The sequence below is a fragment of the Vanellus vanellus genome (genome assembly GCF_965231255.1).
Source record: "Vanellus vanellus genome assembly, chromosome: 7".
NCBI lineage: Eukaryota > Metazoa > Chordata > Aves > Charadriiformes > Charadriidae > Vanellus > Vanellus vanellus.
Window position 1 is genome coordinate 18,286,883 of NC_138912.1, and position 18,412 is coordinate 18,305,294.

General features: G+C 39.0%; 1 protein-coding gene across 2 annotated transcripts in view; it reads left to right on the plus strand.

Annotated features, from left to right (window-relative positions):
• MARCHF5 (membrane associated ring-CH-type finger 5) overlaps positions 1-15,750 on the plus strand; it is a 35,097-nt gene extending 19,347 nt beyond the window's left edge. The window contains exons 3-6 of one of the 2 annotated variants that reach the window (XM_082486790.1): positions 4,589-4,719; positions 11,516-11,699; positions 12,092-12,258; positions 13,439-15,750. In XM_082486790.1, the coding sequence (XP_082342916.1) occupies positions 4,589-4,719; positions 11,516-11,699; positions 12,092-12,258; positions 13,439-13,555 (599 nt within the window). In that variant the 3' untranslated portion in view covers positions 13,556-15,750. The remainder of the gene's footprint in view (positions 1-4,588; positions 4,720-11,515; positions 11,700-12,091; positions 12,259-13,438) is intronic. The other variant, XM_082486791.1, reaches the window with a different exon arrangement.
• The last annotated feature ends 2,662 nt before the right edge of the window (positions 15,751-18,412 follow it).

Genomic DNA, 18,412 nt, shown 5'->3' on the forward strand with positions numbered 1-18,412 from the left:
AAACTGTTATCAAAGGAAATTCAGAGAGCCTTACTGAGCAACTTGTTGCGTTACCTGAAAAACATATTTTTACTTTGTTTGGGAGGTATTCCTGAGTCTATATTGCCCTGTATTCAAGCGGCAGCATATCTGTGGTGGCTGGGCGCTGCTTTAGCTCTAGCTCTGTTTGTCAAGGTGAAAAAAAAAGTCGGAGATGGTCTTCCAGAGTCTACTTGAGGAGCCGAGTAGGACACTGCACAATAGGTTGTATATGTTTAAATTGGCAGCGGTTGCTGTTACTCCAGCCCTTGTTTTCCCACGTTCTATGGGGTATATAAGTAGGGCAAGAAAACTAAATGTTGCCATGGAAACCTAAATTTTATTTAGAAGAAAAACTGCTTGTTCAAAAACAGCATGAGTATAGGCATTTAGAGGATTTTTAAAGTTGGGGTTTTTTAGGTGTCTTATTTCTGTAATGAAACAGCTGAAAATAACTTGCACTGTCAGTGTTTTGGGACAGGACCTCTTTTCTGTTAGTATAAGGGCTGACAAAATTAAGGAGTGAAGGGAATTTTACATGGATGATGACATTTACTTCTGTGATAGAACACAGAGTAATGGGAAAGAAAATATGGACTAGTGTATTGTTGATATTCAAGAAAACATAAACCGGCATGAAACTCACTACCAAGTTATTAATGTATCAACCACAATTCAGCTTTGCTATAAGGATAAGGTAGAGAGGAATCTTAATCTCATCCTAAAGAAGGCATCAAATGATAACATTTAGCATTGGCTTTGGGGAGAAACACGGTTTTATATCTGGACACTTAGAACGTACCACAAAACTTGATGGAGGCTTGCAATTCTGATGTATTTTCCCTCACAATACTATCTTTTTCCACTTTTAAAGTGAGAAGGGCATAAAAATTCAGACTTGTGTAGGAGTTCACAAGACATCTATAATAGAGCAGGGAAATGAATTTGGGTCCATCAATCATGAGTTTTAAGTGCCTTAAACAAGCGAGACTTGCCCTTTGGTAGCTCTTTCTAGTAACCCAAAACTGCTGCATTACAACTCAACTATAAGTCAGTCAAGGTCACAGCAGGCAGCGTTAAGACAGTAAGATGTTCTCAAACGGTCTTGCCAGTAGCCCCATGTCTGCTGCAGCAGGTATCTTCTGAAGACATTACTAGTCATACCATTCAAGAAACTAAAATTACTTGAGCAGGGATAGCCCAGAAACTTACTTATATTAAGACTTCTCTAATGTACTGCTGGAAACTTTTTCCTAAAAACAAATTTCTGTGAAAGGGCAGTCCCTAATACAACTTCTTTTATTTAGGATTATAGTTTTGAAGTAATAGCAACTTGATGAGACATCAACAAATATCTTTATAAGTAAATAGTGAGTGTCTTTTTTAGGTATTTACAAATTCAAAACAACCCCCCTAGTACCATATCTTCTTAAAATTATAATTCCATTTCAAATTTGATAGTTCATATCAGTTTTAGAGATTGGTAGTAACTATGTTCTTATTAGCTGTTTTCCTGTCTTCGAGAACTTCTTTTATTAAATAGGAAAATATTATTGCCACTTTGAAAGTAACCAAAGTATCTTTTAGATAATTATTTCAGTTTAACAAATAGAAAAGAGTTTGGCAGAAAAAGCTCTGTGAAAGCATAACATTTTTTTACAAAATGAAAAATATTTTTCTTTTGTATTTCCTTAATTTCTATTTTGGTGACACTTAATTTCTTGTTTCGTCCTTAATACTTAAAAGAAGCAGTCACATTTGTCCTCCTCCCTAATTCTTTCCTAAAGAGCTAATTAAAAATATATTATTGAAACAATGTTCTTCTAGTCTTTTCTCAAGATTTATACCTAATTCTGTACCTTGCTTCTTTTAATGATTAGTATCAGTAGGTGTAATTTGTAAGTACTTTAGTGTTAGATTTCTGCTGTTGCTGTATCACCTTGCCAAGATGTATAAGGCAAGCTTCAGTGTTTTGTGTCGTCCTTTAGGACTTACTCAAAAAACCCATCATATTTAGTATCTTGTCTTCACCTTCTTCAAATAAATGTAAGTTTTCAAAATGGTACAATTAAACAACTTTCTCAGTGCCTGTGGGAAACAGTCAAGATGTGTAAATTACTGTGCATTTTAATACTTGCAGTTATGACCTTGTTGCTACTTTCAGCACATTGATAGACATCTCAGCACTTTCTTAAGTCTGTCCTGGAAAGTTAAACATAACTGTTAATACAGTTCAACTGCTTGTTCCAGTTCTTAGTATTTTGAGTAGAGCGTTCCTTCTTCAGAAACCCTTTAATTTTGGTACCTAATCAATAACAGGATACTTGAGAATAAATTAACTCTATAATTACAATATGTCAACTACTTACGAACTAATTTACATCAGTTGGTATATTTGAAGCAGGGTGTTTGAGGTGTTTACTGTCTTACAAGCCATATAGGAAGATGCTTCCTGCCCTTAAAACTACAGCTTATTACTAAAACAAAGAATGCACGCTGTACTAGAAGACACACGCAAAGGTAACCAATTTGAAGTACCTTAGTAATAGGTTAAGAACTTGAAGCTCCAACAGAGCTAGAATAGAGGGTACATTAAGCAATATTCTGTCCCAGTTGCTTAGGACTGCCCGCTAGTCTGATACATAACTTGGCAGTATTTACAATGACTTCTGTTGAGACTGCATATAAGCTAAATGTATTTAAATTGCAGCTCTTCAGTATGGTATTTACACACATACTTGTGTATGGCAAAAAAGTTGCAAAAAAACCCACCACCCCACAAAACAAATGCATTTGGAAGTGCTTTGCAAGAATACCAATGCTGATAAAACATGACAATGAATGAGTTCAAGTAGATGTTCCTGTTGCTTGTTGTCATTGGCTGACTTGAGCTGAGTAGAACTGGTTGTTTTGAAAGCATTCACACTAGAGCTGTTTTCTTATAAGAGAAGAATCAACTAAGTCATGAAACAGGAGTCACAGTTTTCTCAGTGAGGCTGACGGAAATAAATTTTCTGCAAGGGTCTTTTTATGTGAATTTCAAATCTTGATTGTATGTTTAAATGCACAGCTTTTAATTCATTTGGTGTAAATATGATAGTTCAGAGACATTCTTTTGGGGAACAGGGTGCTAAGTTATCACCACCCTAAAAAAAATAAGAATATAAAATTGTTATGTACTAGGAGTATTCAAGCCAAGAATTGAACTGGTATATTTGGAGAATGCCAAATATAATACATTTACCTTTAGAAAGGTAAAAAAAAAAAATCCTTGGCACCTAATCTTCTTAATTCTGTGCAAGGTCAGAACAAGTTTTGATTAATTTGAGATCAGGAGGAAAATGGCATACAACTCAGGATCGGTGTACAAAACAGAGCATGCCAACTAGCCTGGCAATTCATCTAGTAGAAGGCCTGTACATCTAGTATATCAGGGCTTCAGGAAGTCATTTAACACCATTGCTCAAGAGATCACTCCTTCCCTACACCACCACCCCCTACTACCCCCCCAAATAAAAAAAAAAAGGAGAAAAAAAAAAAAAAAAAAGGAAGTAGTAAAAGAATTACAGACCAAAGTGGGTAAACCATGATGAGAGGCATGGAGGATTAATTACTTGAGGAATGCCTATAGGCTGATTTTTAGAATAACTTTATTTTCGCTAATTTTTAGTAGGAAAAAGTAGGAGGGAGCTAACAAGAACTATTCCTATGTATGAGCTGGAGGAAGACAGTCTGTATGTAGAATTTGTTGACAAACACAAAAGTAATATGGAATCTGATCATGGTGATGACATTTTTCACTTCCATGTGTACATTTCAGACTTCAGCTTCTGGCTTTTGCGTTGCTGGTGCTCTTGCAGTTTCTCAAAGAAAAGATGCAAGCATGCCCTTATGCACTGGTCAGGGTATTGTCTTGCTCTGTGTAAGTCTGGAAAGCATGGTTGTCCACAGACAGAACAATGAAACTCTATTAATGCATTGTTAAAGGCACTAAATAACCTGAATAGGAGGGGTTTTTCCTCTGACATTTGAGACGTGATCCTCTAAAAATATTGAATGCAGTCTCTGCTAGCGGAAGGAATCTTTCATATTGACTGTACTCCTTTTTACTGTTGAGGGGGATAGTTTAGTGACAGAATTCTCAGGTGAAGCTGTCAAAGATAAGCATATGAAGTACATTACAACTAATTAGTATTTCTTCCTTTTGAAAACTAAAGTATCTTAACAAAAAAGCAATTAAGGCTAAAATGGCTTCTACAACAGAACGATTCTGATTCAACACAGACAAAGGAAGCTAGTCAACTTTAGTGGGTAAATTAGTCAGTACTCTAACCACTTTTATTAATCTCCTGGAAAGATGTCGTGGTGAATGAAACAGTAGGTAGAAATAAGTTACAAGTTTAGCTTAGTAGCTTTTTAATTATAAGTTCTCATTTAAACAGCATGTGTGGGATGTCAGACTTGCATTTTACCAAGTTCATTCTTTCTTATCCATGATAGATGCTGAGAGCTTTCTTCAGTATGCTTGTGTATGTATATATCTTGAAACCTTACTTTTCCTTTATCATAGGTCCAGTTGTTTACGTTTTGGATCTTGCAGATCGACTGATCTCTAAGGCATGTCCATTTGCTGCAGCTGGAATAATGGTGGGCTCCATATACTGGACAGCTGTTACGTATGGAGCCGTGACAGTGATGCAGGTACATATGCATTCCCTCTTCTTACCAGCTTCAAAAGCAGGTCTTCTAAAGAAAAAGTCAATTAAGACTCTTCTTTACTGGCTTAAAACATGCTTTAGCTGCTTTCAGCTCTTCCGGTGTAGTTAACAAGTGAATTCAGGATGGGTGGATGGAAAGCTTTTCACTGTTAACTGATCATACTGTATAAAGCCTGTTCAAATATGATTCAGTCTGCAACTAACAAAATTCACTACTACTGCAGCTGGCTGCCCTTTGTATAGCAGGCTAGTGAACCCACTTCTAGTCTTACAGAAGAGGTGCTGTTACCACCTAACTCCTAATAATGGGTAGTCTAATTCTTCAGAAAAGACATAAGACCAATCTTTTCTACCTGTAGAAGAATTTTGCTGGTGACATTCAAAGGGTTGAGACATGGTGAATTTTTCAGTCCTACCACTTCTTTATTGTAGAAAGGAAAATGCATGCTCCAAATGGTGCAGTTCATTTATAAACAGCAAATGCAAAGCACTAGAAGTTAATAGTATGTTCTTTTATTACTTCAGACTGTATGGTTAGTTGAAAGGGAAAAAAAAACTTTTTTCCTACTTCCATTCTTGAGAACTTGCTATTTAAATATAAAAATAATGTTGACAGGTGATAGACTATTAACTATGGAAAGACTTGTTCACAGCTCTCCTAGTTCAACTAGACAAGAGTTTTCAAAGATTGTACAGCTAGAAGAACTTTTTTTACCATTTTAGTTGATTCCTATATCAAACCCATAACCTGTGTGTTGCCTGAAAGCATAAAAGTATTTCTGATGCTAATTCAGTTGTAGATAGAATTAACATATCTGTATTCTAATAAGTATTCCTCTACACAGTTCTAACTGCAAAAACACAATGTAGTCCTTATCCATGTAAGTCATATGACATTACTTTTTCTTTAATTGTACAGTACTGCGTTGCAGTTCTACAAGTCTCAAGAGTGTGTGCTATTTTGGTTCTGTTGGTACATGATCTCATAGCAGAAAGGTATATGAGAACCACTTGAAGTGGAGCCCAAATGAGTTGATGCCGTCTCCCTGGTACCAGAGTGGCCAGGGTCAAGTGGCAGCCTAAGTGATGTATAATGACTTTGAATACCTCCTCCATTCCAGTGGATGAGGCTGTATATTACACAGTGGTACGCTTAGGAATTTCCTCGTCTGATATTTTGTTCTTGCTGTGGCCCTTACATGAACATTGCAAGCATCTGTAATACTACAACTAGACTTTGTGAAATGTATCAGTCCTTATCTCCTTGCTCACTGCTACACTGAGGCTTTTTCTGTAGGAACTTACATGACCTTTTTAGCTTCTCTAGAACTACATAACTAAATGGAAAGATAAATGTTCCTTACAGTAGTTGTTTTGCTTTTGAGATGAGGATCTGTCTAAACATTAGTTTAGACAGCTGGTCAAATCCCAGGTATGAAGAATTAGCTATTTTCCTCTGACTTAATGTGTTTTGATCATATGGATGGCACGCTGGGTAAAAGAATAATTTAATTTTGCTTATAATGAAGAATGAAGGAGATTAAACTAGAAGTGGAAGGAAACTGTGCCATCCCTTTTGTGACCCCAAATATGCTAGGTTTAATACAACTTGTTTCCTGATGCATTTCAGAATGCTTTCCTTCAGTTGAAGGGCCAGAGAGAAACACAAAAGCTATTTTTAAAGGTTAAGCTTCATATGGAGAAAAAATAAATACAGAATTGGTATTGTGACTCCAGTGGTAGGTAGGTCAGTAACAAATTGTATGGGGTTACTGAGAACAGAGAGAAATAGTAATCTAAAGCAGAAGAGACAAGACACTGAGGCTTGTTTGATTGACAAGGACTATAAGGAGAAAAAAAGATAGCATCAGACCTTATAATTTGGGGGGAAGATAGTGAAGAAGCTGGAAGACAAATGCTGAATATTTTCTGAAGGGATAATTTTTTGGCAGCAATGATATTGGTTATGCCTATTTTTAGAGGCTGTGGTATATAACATAACTTCCTGTTCTTGAAGAATAAAATGGAATGGTTTTCAAAGCAAGGCTAAAAAGTGCAGTTTGAAGGTACTGCGGTACATTACTCTAGCTTCTTCTCTGTGTCCTACCTATTCCAGAAGTACTGGGTTTTGTTTGTTTTTTCTAACTTCATAGAATCATAGAATGGTTTAGGTTGGAAAGGACTTTGAAGATCATGGAGTTCCAACCCCCCTGCCATAGGCAGGGACACCTCCCACTAGACCAGGTTGCCCAAGGCCACGTCCAGCCTGGCCTTGAACACCTCCAGGGATGGGGCCTCAACAACTTCTCTGGGCAACCTGTTCCAGTGCCTTATCACCCTTAAAGTGAAAAACTTCTTCCTAATGTTTAATCGGAACCTGCCCTCTTCCAGTTTAAAGCCATTCCCCCTTGTCCTGTCGCTACATGCCCTAGTAAAAAGCCCTTCCCCAGCTCTCCTGTAGGCCCCCTTTAGGTACTGGAAGGCCGCAATAAGATCTCCCCAGAGCCTTCTCTTCTCCAGGCTGAACAGCCCCAACTCTTTTAGCCTCTCCTCATAGGAGAGGTGCTCTAGCCCTCGGATGGTCCTCATGGCTCTTCTCTGTACAGGCTCCAGCAGGTCCATGTCCTTCTTATGTTGGGGACTCCAGAGCTGGATGCAGTACTCCAGGTGGGGTCTCACGACAGTGGAGTAGAGGGGCAGAATCACCTCCTTTGACCTGCTGGCCATGCTTCTTTTGATGCAGCCCAGGATACGGTTGGCCTTCTGGGCTGCGATTGCACATTGCTGGCTCATGTTGAGCTTCTCATCAATCAACACCCCCAGGTCCTTCTCCTCAGGGCTGCTCTCCAGCCATTCCCTGCTGAGCCTGTATTTGTGCTTGGGATTGCCCCAACCCAGATGTAGGACCTTGCACTTGGCCTTGTCGAACTGCATGAGGTTGGCTTGGGCCCACCTCTCCAGCCTGTCCAGGTCCCTCTGGATGGCATCCCTCCCCTCCAGCGTGTCTGCCTCGCCAAACAGCTTGGTATCATCGGCAAATTTGCTAAGGGCGCGCTCGACCCCACTGTCCATGTCATCGACAAAGATGTTGAACAGTACAGGTCCCAGTACCCACCCCTGAGGAACGCCACTCATCACTGCTCTCCACTTGGACATCGAGCCACTCTTTGAGTGCGACCGTCCAGCCAGTTCTTTATCCACCAAGTGGTCCATTTGTCAAATCCGTGTCTCTTCAATTTAGAGACCAGGATATCGTGTGGGACAGTGTCAAACGCTCTGCAAAAGTCCAAGTAGATGACATCAGTTGGTCTTCCCTTCTCCACTGCCACTGCAACCCCTTCGTAGAAGGCCACCAAATTTGTCAGGCATGACTTGCCCTTGGTGAAGCCATGCTGGCTGTCGCGAATCACCTCCTTGTTTTCTACGTGCCTCAGCAGAGTTTCCAGGAGGATCTGCTCCATGATCTTGCCGGGCACAGAGGTGAGACTGACTGGCCTGTAGTTCCCTGGGTCTTCCTTGTTTCCCTTTTTGAAAATAGGGCTTATGTTTCCCCTTTTCCAATCGGCAGGAACCTCGCCAGACCTCCACGACTTCTCAAATATGATGGGCAGTGGCTTAGCGACCTCATCTGCCAGTTCCCTCAGAACCTGCAGATGTATCTCATCAGGTCCCATGGACTTGTGCACCTTCAGATTCCTCAGTTGGTCTTGCACTTGATCTTCACCTACAGTGGGTGGTTCTCCATTTTCCCAATCCTTGTCTTTGCATTCTACGTCATTGGTAGTGTGGCTGCAGTCCTTGACAGTGAAGACTGAGGCAAAAAAGTCATTGAGCACCTCAGCTGTCTCTGTCCCGGGTAACCAGTTCTTGTGTTTCCTTCCGGAGAGGGCCCACGTTTTCCCTAGTCTGTCTTTTCTCACTGACATACTTAAAGGAGGAGTTTTTGTTTGTCTTAATGTCCCCAGCCAGATTTAGTTCTACCTGGGCTTTATCCTGATCCCTGGCTGCTCGAACAATTCCTCTGTATTCCTCCCAGGCTACCCGCCCCTGTTTCCACTCCCTATAGGCCGCCTTTTTCCTTTTGGTCACATCCAGGAGCTCCTTGTTCATCCATGCAGGCCTCCTGGCTCTTCTGCCTGCCTTCCTCTTTGTAGGGATGCATCACTCCTGAGCTTGGAGGATGTGGTCCTTGAATATTAACTAACTTTCTTGGACCGCTCTTCCCTCCAGCGCTTCATCCCATGGCACCATACCAAGCAGATTCCTCAAGAGGCCAAAGTCAGCTCTCCTTAAGTCAAGGGTGGTCAGTCTGCTGCACACCTTCCTCGCTGCCTTGAGGATCTCAAACTCAACCATTTCATGGTCGCTACAGCCGAGGCTGCCCTTGAGTTTGACACTGTCTACCAGCCCTTCCTTGTTGGTAAGAACAAGGTCCAGCATAGCTCCTCTCCTCGTTGGCTCCTCAACCACTTGGAGAAGGAAGTTGTCCTCAATGCAATCCAAGAACCTCCTGGATTGCCTGTGCCTGGCTGTGTTACCCTTCCAACAGATGTCAAGGTGGTTGAAGTCACCCATGAGAACCAAGGTCTGTGAATGTGATGCTGCCCCTATCTGTCTATAGAGGGCTTCATCCACTCGGTCGTCTTGGTCGGGTGGCCTGTAGCAGACCCCCACTGTAATGTCCCCTGCTCCCGATTTCCCTTTAATCCTGACCCATAGGCTCTCAGTTGGCTCTTTATCCATCCCTAGGCTGAGCTCCATGCATTCCAGCTGCTCCTTGACATATAAGGCAACACCGCCTCCTCGTTTCCCTTGCCTGTCTCTCCTGAAGAGCCTGTAGCCTTCCATGCTAACACTCCAGTCGTAGGAGTCATCCCACCAAGTTTCTACAGTGCCAATGAGATTGTAGCCTTGAAGGTGTGCACACATCTCTAGCTCCTCCTGTTTGTTCCCCATGCTATGTGCATTTGCATACAGGCACTTCAGCCATGTCTTTGTTGAGGCTGACTTGGCTGGAACAGCTGTAATTACTTTGTGTTGTTCTCCAGGTGGCATTCCTGTGCCGTGTATTAATGGTGCCTCCCCATTGGCTCCTGTTGGTCCAGGAGCTCCTGGCTCATCTACGTAAGACTTTGAGCATGCTGCAGCATAGCCAGCACATTTTGGAGCTAATGGCTGCAGGCCCTCACCAGCACCCCATTCCTCTATCCTTGGTACAACATCCCTTGGCTGGTCAGGGGCAAACCCGATAATACCCCCTTCCCCCATCAAATCTAGTTTAAAGCCCTGTTAATGAGCCCTGCTAAATTTTGGGTGAAAACCCTTCTCCCTCTTTGAGTGAGCCAGCCCCCATCTGCTGCCAGCAGGCCTGGTGCTGCATAGGCCATTCCATTGTTGAAAAACCCAAAATTGTGGCGATGACACCAGCCACGGAGCCACGTATTAACAGACTGAGCTCTTCCGTTCCTTTCAATGTCATTGCTCACAACAGGAAGTAGGGATGAAAAAATAACCTGTGCTCCAGATCCCTTTAGTGACTGTCCCAAGGCCCTGATGTCTCTCTTAATCACCCTCGCAGTCCAATCTGCACATTCATTGCCCCCCACATGGAACAGGAGCAGTGGGTAGTAGTCCCAGGCTGCACCAGGCTCGGGAGTCTTTGTGATGTCCCTAACCTGTGCCCCAGGGAGCTATTTTGCTATTGCTGCGTGTTCTTACCACCTAATTCTAAGTTCTGTGCAAGTGAAGACTTGATAGCTTTTTACATTTGTGGGGAAAACAAGAAGTAAATGAAAACACATCGGGAAATCCAATGCCTGACAAATGTAATAATTATTATTTTAGTGGTTTTAGTCTTCCTGGATTTCTTACAGAAAAAGTAATGAAAGAGCCTGTTCTTTCTAGAAGCGCTTCAAGGACTTTGTTAGCATTTAGTAATTCCTAAATTGAGACAACTCTTGAGGATATCTACCACTTCAATTTCTTTTTCTTGTTCTCAGCCCTACTAGAGCCCTAGAGTTACTTATTTAAAATAAAAAGTATGTACTTTTTAGGGAAACATAAGGCACTCTTCTGCTACAGTTTTAATGCCTACATTTTATAAACTGCAAAGTCTGATTATTTTTTATGAGCCAGTAGAAAGGTTTAGACACATCAGTAATGACTGTCCCTTAAAAGTGTAGCACTAACCACATTTAAAAATAAGGTACAAGTGAAGATATGCTATTTCCACTACAGTTGAAAATAATGTACCTCTTCCTTCATTGTCTAGAAAAGCACTACTTCTTTATACTGTGATCTCTGTTCCATAAGGTATTTCTAAATAACAGAAATTTTTGATTAAAACATCCTGAGATACTTGCTATCAATTTATCCTTTAGAGTAGTATCTAATCAATTTCTGATTGTAGAATTAATCATTCTAAAATTGTAAATCCTTCTATGCATTTTGGAAAGCATGCTATTTTGATGTTTCAGATGTTTAAGCTTTCTTACACAGAAACACATGAAACTTTTCTTGAGATGGTAAGGAATTCTGTTACAGCTCTCTGCAAGATTAATGGCTTGCAAACTAGGGCTGGTAGCTCATCTGCATTATTCTTGATAAGCAACCAAGGATGCAAAGGGAAAACTGAGTATGTTAGATAAAACAGTATTATTCTCTTTTTTTTCTTTAACTTAAAATGTGTGGGCAGCCCCAAACAAACTCAGTTTTTTATAAGTTATATTCTTTGTTCAGGTGTGGTCTTTATGTTTATCAACTATATACGTATTTACCAGGTTGTGGGTCACAAAGAAGGTCTTGACGTCATGGAGAGAGCTGATCCTTTATTTCTTTTGATTGGACTTCCCACTATCCCAGTCATGCTAATATTGGGCAAGATGATTCGTTGGGAGGACTATGTGCTCAGGCTGTGGCGCAAATACTCTAATAAGCTACAAATTTTGAACAGCATATTTCCAGGTAACGTGTTCAAATTTAAAAGGATACGAACCTTGAATTTGTGCCTTTAGGAAATGGGGATAGGCAAGTAGTTTTTGCCATTCTTAAGTAAAGGATAATACCTTCCCTCTATCTTATGTTCAGCCTATTTAGGTTGTCTTTATATCGCACCTAGTGAGAAAGGTGGGGCAAGAGGAGGAGGAGCATGGTTTCAATTAAGACCTTAGTAACAAAACAAACTACTAAAAATCATGGGTCTTATTTGAAAGTAAGAATCTGAGAAGAGGGATAGTTCTCAAAGTAATTGGGCTATAGATTTCTAATGGAGTTGGGATGGGCACTAATGTGCTTTCTATGTTCTATTTGAGGTAGTGGCTGTGTAATCTTTTCTTCCCCCACTCTCGTCCCTTTAGGCATTGGATGTCCTGTTCCTCGTATTCCAGCAGAGGCCAACCCTTTGGCAGATCATGTCTCTGCCACACGTATTCTGTGTGGAGCTCTAGTTTTCCCTACTATAGCCACGATAGTTGGCAAGCTGATGTTCAGCAGTGTTAACTCAAATTTACAAAGGACAATCTTGGTAAGATTCAGTAGTGTTTTATAAATGATTATAATATGGGAATATGAAGTGTTGGGGGGGGGGGAGGGGGGAGTAAAAAGGAACATAAATTGATCTAGAACTTGAGTGGCATTAAGGGAAGGGGTGTTTTGTTTTTTAAAGGTTGCCTATCTTGGCAGCAGACAAGGATCATGTGTGTGAGAGTTTGTCCTTATGACTGAAACTAATCTCAATTCTAGACAAGGCTGAAACTTGTATCTGGTCATGTACTAGGCAGATGTTAGCAGTAATTAAGGGTGATAATGAAGATGAGGAACCAGCCTCTTCTAAGAACAATCTCTGCAAGGGAAGAGTGGGGTTTATATTATCAACCCTTTCATATTAGCCTCTGTTTACTAATTCTTTGAGAGAATCCCTTTGTTGCTTATTTTAATAAGGAGAGAAAAATAACTCTCCATAGAAGTTGAAGGGAGGGTGAAGGACAAGGAGAGGAGAAAATCTCTTCCTTTGTCGATAATCTCTCTGGCTTGTGGCCTTTCAAGGGAAAGCATGCTGAGTTTGATGAGGTGGTATCCCTGGTCATCTGACTGTCACTTCAGCCCCTGTTTTCAATTCCAACATATTTATGCACCCCTCTCTTCCATGTGGAAGAAACAGTGATACTAGAACCATTCATGCAGATTAAAGGCTTCTTAGTGTCTCTTCTTATTGTAAAACTTTCTGAAAAAAAAAGTTTATTTTACAAAAAAACAGATTTCATGTCACTCCACACTTGCTTTTGGCAAGTGGCCTTTTTCAGTGTGACAGAATGGTAATTAGTATTATTCCTTGTGCCATGGATAGTATAATATTCAGAAAAGGGAGGAAAGCAGATACATATCTGCGTTTTACTTTGTTCTTTAAATAAGATTGTTTGTTGGTTTTTTTAGAATATTTGTCAGACTTCCAAGCAAATAAAAGCTTTCAGAAGTTTAATAGATCCAGTATGTAATCCCTTTAAGTAACATTAACCTCTGTAATACTGCATTGTGACAGAAAACTTTGAGCTACTCATTGGGAATTGTCCTAATTAGTTAAACTTCAAAAGAAAAGGCTATATGATCGGAAAATACATCTTCTTTGACCAGCAATTTTTAAAAATAACATTTGCAATTATATGATGCTGAACTGTGCAGTTTTTCAAAATATCTTTTTATTTCAGGGTGGAATTGCTTTTGTTGCTATAAAAGGAGCTTTTAAGGTTTACTTCAAACAGCAGCAGTATTTGCGTCAAGCTCACCGCAAAATTTTAAATTATCCTGAGCAAGAAGGAGCGTAAAGCTGTGATCTCCAGATGTCATACAGTCTCACCTAACAGGTTTCCATGTTGTACTGGTTCCATCATTATTGCACAGTAGTGGAGAATTGTGATAAGTTGCTGCTCCTATTTTTTTTTCTTTAAATATAATAAAACACTGTCTTGTGGCAGGGTAAATCCTTTCAGCAACCACTGAACCTAAGAATGTGACTTGGCTTTCATTATTTTTGGGTATTCCTGTTGGACAGCAGGCTTCTGAATTATTTCCTTTGGGCCAATATGATGAATGGGAAAAAAAAGCATCAACTACAGAACAAGAACATTTTAAATTGTGTACTTAATGTAGACTATATCCAAATGCCTTTTCTGTATGTGTTTTCATACCCACACTATCATCCAGTTCAGCATTTCATACACTGAAGGGAATTTTTTCTTTAGAAAGGAAATGTGAGTCATTGCGAAGAAGGAGTAATTGTGTGGCATCAGTCAATAAAGATTTCCTTAGTTTTTGCTGGTATCAAACAGGGAGTGTAAACCACTCAAATGACTGGTCAGAGAAAGCAGAAGATAGATCACTCTACAGGACTCATGTCAGCTTTAACCACCTAAGTACTAGGTGCTGAAATTAGCATGGCTTCCAGGTGACTGGAATTTTTACTGTCCTGTTGTATCTTCTGCAGTGCTGAGTGTTATTTTCTCATGGCTCTCACTGTTTTGTACGTGGCGCTGGACAGCATTTTTTTTCTCCATGTAAATTAATTACATGGTGGGAAGTAAATTTCAGTTGCTTATAGTTAAGTATTAGAGCACTTGTTTAGTTTTCATGTTCCTTTTGATTATGTAAATATCCATACAAGTACAAAGAGCAGTAGAAGTGTGAGGAAGGAACATTGGACACTAAAGCTGTATTTAAACTGAAGATTAGGGCATCCTTCTAAACTTCCAGACCTCGGTGCATAACTCAGCTCTGTACCAGGTCTAGGCTCTCTTCTGCCCATACCAGCAGCTCTAGTGGCAGGAAGGATTCTAGTGGAAGGATTGGCTGGAAGGAGGCGACACCACACTTTGGATACCTAATCTGAGCATGGTATAAACCAGCAGGCTAGACGCTCTTGAGACAACTTGGCTCCATTCTGTAAAGGACAAAAGGATAAATCTTAAATGTGTAATAAACTAAGTTTGTTTATACAGTAAGCGTTACTGTTACAGTATGTTCAAATTAGCCAGCTGAGGGAGACATTGACACTTCAGTTAGTTGATGCATTTATAAACTTAATTTCAACAGAAATTAACTGTTTTGTGAAGTTAAATTTTGACAAGCATAATATGGCCATTTAATATTCATACCAGACGTAACCTAGATTTAGTACTTGAAGATTTTTCTTAACAACAATGTATTTGTTTTTCTCAAAGTTGTTTGGGTTTTTTTTTCCTTATTCATATTAGTATGTCAAATGCATGGAGAAAGACTTAAAAAATCTTTTAGTGAAAGTATTCATAAGTAAGTATTTTTTTTTCACCAGAAATTATGTAAATGCAGAAGGGACTTCATATTTGACTGCAATAATGTATGTTAGAGAAATTCAAAATATGGTACCTTTTCTATAGTATGTTTATCTTAATTACTGAGATGTAATATTTTAGAAGTGTACGAAAGTGTATATAATGGCCAACTAGTATTCAAAAAAATATACAGGTATTGAAAATTATACATTCAATCAATATCAAATACTTTTGAGGTTCTTGCTGTAATTGAAGAATTGCTATAATCTTGTAAGTGCTGATTATATTTGTCATAGTGGGCTGACTTTTATATAAAACTATTTAGAGCAGCAACCTCTGACAGTTGCTGCTTTCTGTAAGATAGTCTTGAAACAATATAATACGTATTTCTTACAGAATTCCTCATTTCGAGAGAACAGCTTTTCAGTGGTCTTCACTGTATATATTTCCAACCAATTTATTACTGTTTTTTAAGATTTCATGAAGAATTGAATGATGCAAATTAGTGGGTTTGAAACTTGTTCCATGGGAAAGCTCATGGTCTCCTCTGGAAGTTAAAGCTATTGTAAAAATACAATTATAAAAATACTGTATGGATTATAAAATTATTTCACCTGAGTGGCAGAAGGTCATTACTCTGTTGTAAATCTTGTTTTTAAGTATTGAAAATTATAGTTACGTTGAATTAGGTTGAATAAATATTTTTTACACTCCCTAGTGTACTCTGTCAGTTGAACAAAAGCCTATAGCAAAACTTCTGAATGAAGAATGTATTTTGTTTTAATGCATATCTAAGGATTTATATAATCAATTTTAAGTTGGTAGCCTAAAGAAATACCTTGGGGTGAAAGAATAATTACTCTAAGACTTTAAACTTACATTTACATTTCTTATATTTTTTCCCTCTCTAGTGATCAATAAATGATGTAGAGGAATGCATATCTCAAACATTTAAAGCAAAACAACTGTTGCAACACAAACAACTTCTGGTAATATACAATGGGGGTTAGGAGTTACTACATGTCTCTGGGTTGTGCTGACGTGCAGCATTTATTTGGGGAATACACTTATCCTTCTTCATTGAGACAGATAATACTGGCTGTAGGAAGTATTTTTTTTTTGTTAACAGCTAATTTATATCCTGTTACTTACAGAATAAGAAATATGAAATGTTATCTAGCGTATCTCAGTGTACTTTCTTATCTGTAACTCTGTTTCTCTTAGCCTTCCATTACATCAACATAAAGCCACAAATTATAGAAGCTCTGATTATGTAAATACATAGGAGATGCTTCTCCCCTCCTGTCTTAAAGTCTTAGATTTAGATGGAGCCCTACTATACTTTTCACTACTTTTTTGTTTGAATGGTGGTTCTTCCCTTCATTCTTTTTCCCCTGCAAAAGCTTTTCTTTGTAACAATTTGCTTGAGTTGCCTGCTTTGAAGTTTATTAATTCCCTCCTCATCTGGAGTTGTTTCTCAAAGGTTAGCTGTCTCCCTTGGTTATCAGAGAAGGATCCAACCAAGTAGCTATTTAAGGCCACTCCAGCATTTACAGTAGTTCTGTGCTTGTAGGGAAAGATATGGTTGGGTATTGTGACTTCAGTCAGAATTATCTATTTCAATTGATGACACTATTTTTACTAGAATTCCAGCTGCATAATGTTTATCATGGCAACTGTGAGGATTCCCCTTTTTTAAATACATACTGTGAAACTTGTACAAGTTTATGGAGTAGGTGTTTGAGGGTTGTTTTGAGTAGCTTTATATTAGCTGCTTTTTAGAAAAGTTTTTAACCACAGACCAGTATGTTTCTTTGTTTGCTTAGTGGTTTTTACTGATGGAGGGAAGCAGAACTACAAAGGTCATGGATCCATTTACTGTTGCACCAGTAATCTTGCTTTTGGAACCCTATATTTAATGTTCTGTGTCCACGCCACTTCCTATTCAGGTTTTCTTTTTTGAAGAACTAGGATCAAATTTGTTTAATGCATCACTGACTACAGTCATGTTATCCGTTCTCATAAGAAATGCTGTGCTAACATTTCCTGCTTCCCATTTTAAAGTACAAATGTTAGTTTCACTAATAAGTCAGGTTTTTAAATTCTTTTCTAGTAGGCAGCTGCTGCTGAAACTTGTGTTGATATGAATTTTAGTTGTTGGTTTAGGTTTGTGCTTTTGTTGTTTGTTTTGAGAGGTTATTTGTTTTGTTTTGTTTGTTTTTTTTTTAAGTATCCTGGGGTGGGGGTTGATAGAAGAAAGCAAGAGATAGGATCATAGGTAAAAGCTAGGAAATTCTGGAAAATAGTCTGGAAAATAGCATAGGTAAGGGCAAAGAAATTCTGAATAATAGTCTCAGCAGTTGTCCTCTCACTAACAGGCCCTTTCCTTGGCACCCTTGCGAAGTCACTGCTCTGTTCTACATAGTGTGAAACAGAACTATCCAAATCCAAAAAGTATTTAAGTATTCGTTAGTTTTTGTGCAGTTTGAGAATAAATTTTGGGTCTGAAGGGCTATTAAAATCGAACTGATTCTGTTTTGGCATGTAAGTGGTACTCATCACCTTCATTTTTGTATTTTTTTCTCAAAAAATGGAGACATGGGACTAATTGATTGGGATGGCACTTGTTAGATTGAAAGAAACTTCAAGGAGGCTGACAGTTAACTAGCACATTAGCCTGGGAGAACTGTTTGCCGAAACTAGCCTTTGTCCTGAATTTTCAGAAGTTTAAATTAATTCCAGTATATTTGTTTGTGTGTACAAACGAAAAAAATTGTACCGAAAGTTTTCTTGGCTACATGTAAGTACGTGTAAATGACAATGTATTGGAAAATGGTTCTTGCTAGGACTGAGGCAACAGTTTAATCCATCAGACTAGTACATACTGTCAGGATCAACTCTAAATAGAGTTTTGTCAACTAAACAGCATTTGATGCAGGCAGATGACCTAAACACATGAAGGCTATGCAGTGTTAATTATCGACTTTCTTCTTCACTAATCTAAATAGCTTAATTTCTTTTCACTTTAACATTTAAGGAACTCGGCTGTCGCCATGTTGCTTACTTTTAGCTCCATTTCCCTAAACTGAGACCTTTGACTCTCCAATTACCATGACTTACTGACAATTTATTCTTACTGCTTCTGCCTGGATTTTTTTGGGGAGGGGGCAGCTTCAGATGCTTTAAGAAACCACAAATAGTCTTTGATATTTCACTTAATGAGGTAAATAAGTACTCTTCTCATATGTACTCGGAATATACCACTGAATCTGGCAGTACATAATCCTCCTTATCCTCACAGCCTCTCAGTACCTAACTACCATCTTCTAACCCTGCTGACTGAAAAGGCATATCTTCTCACACTTGCTCTGATTT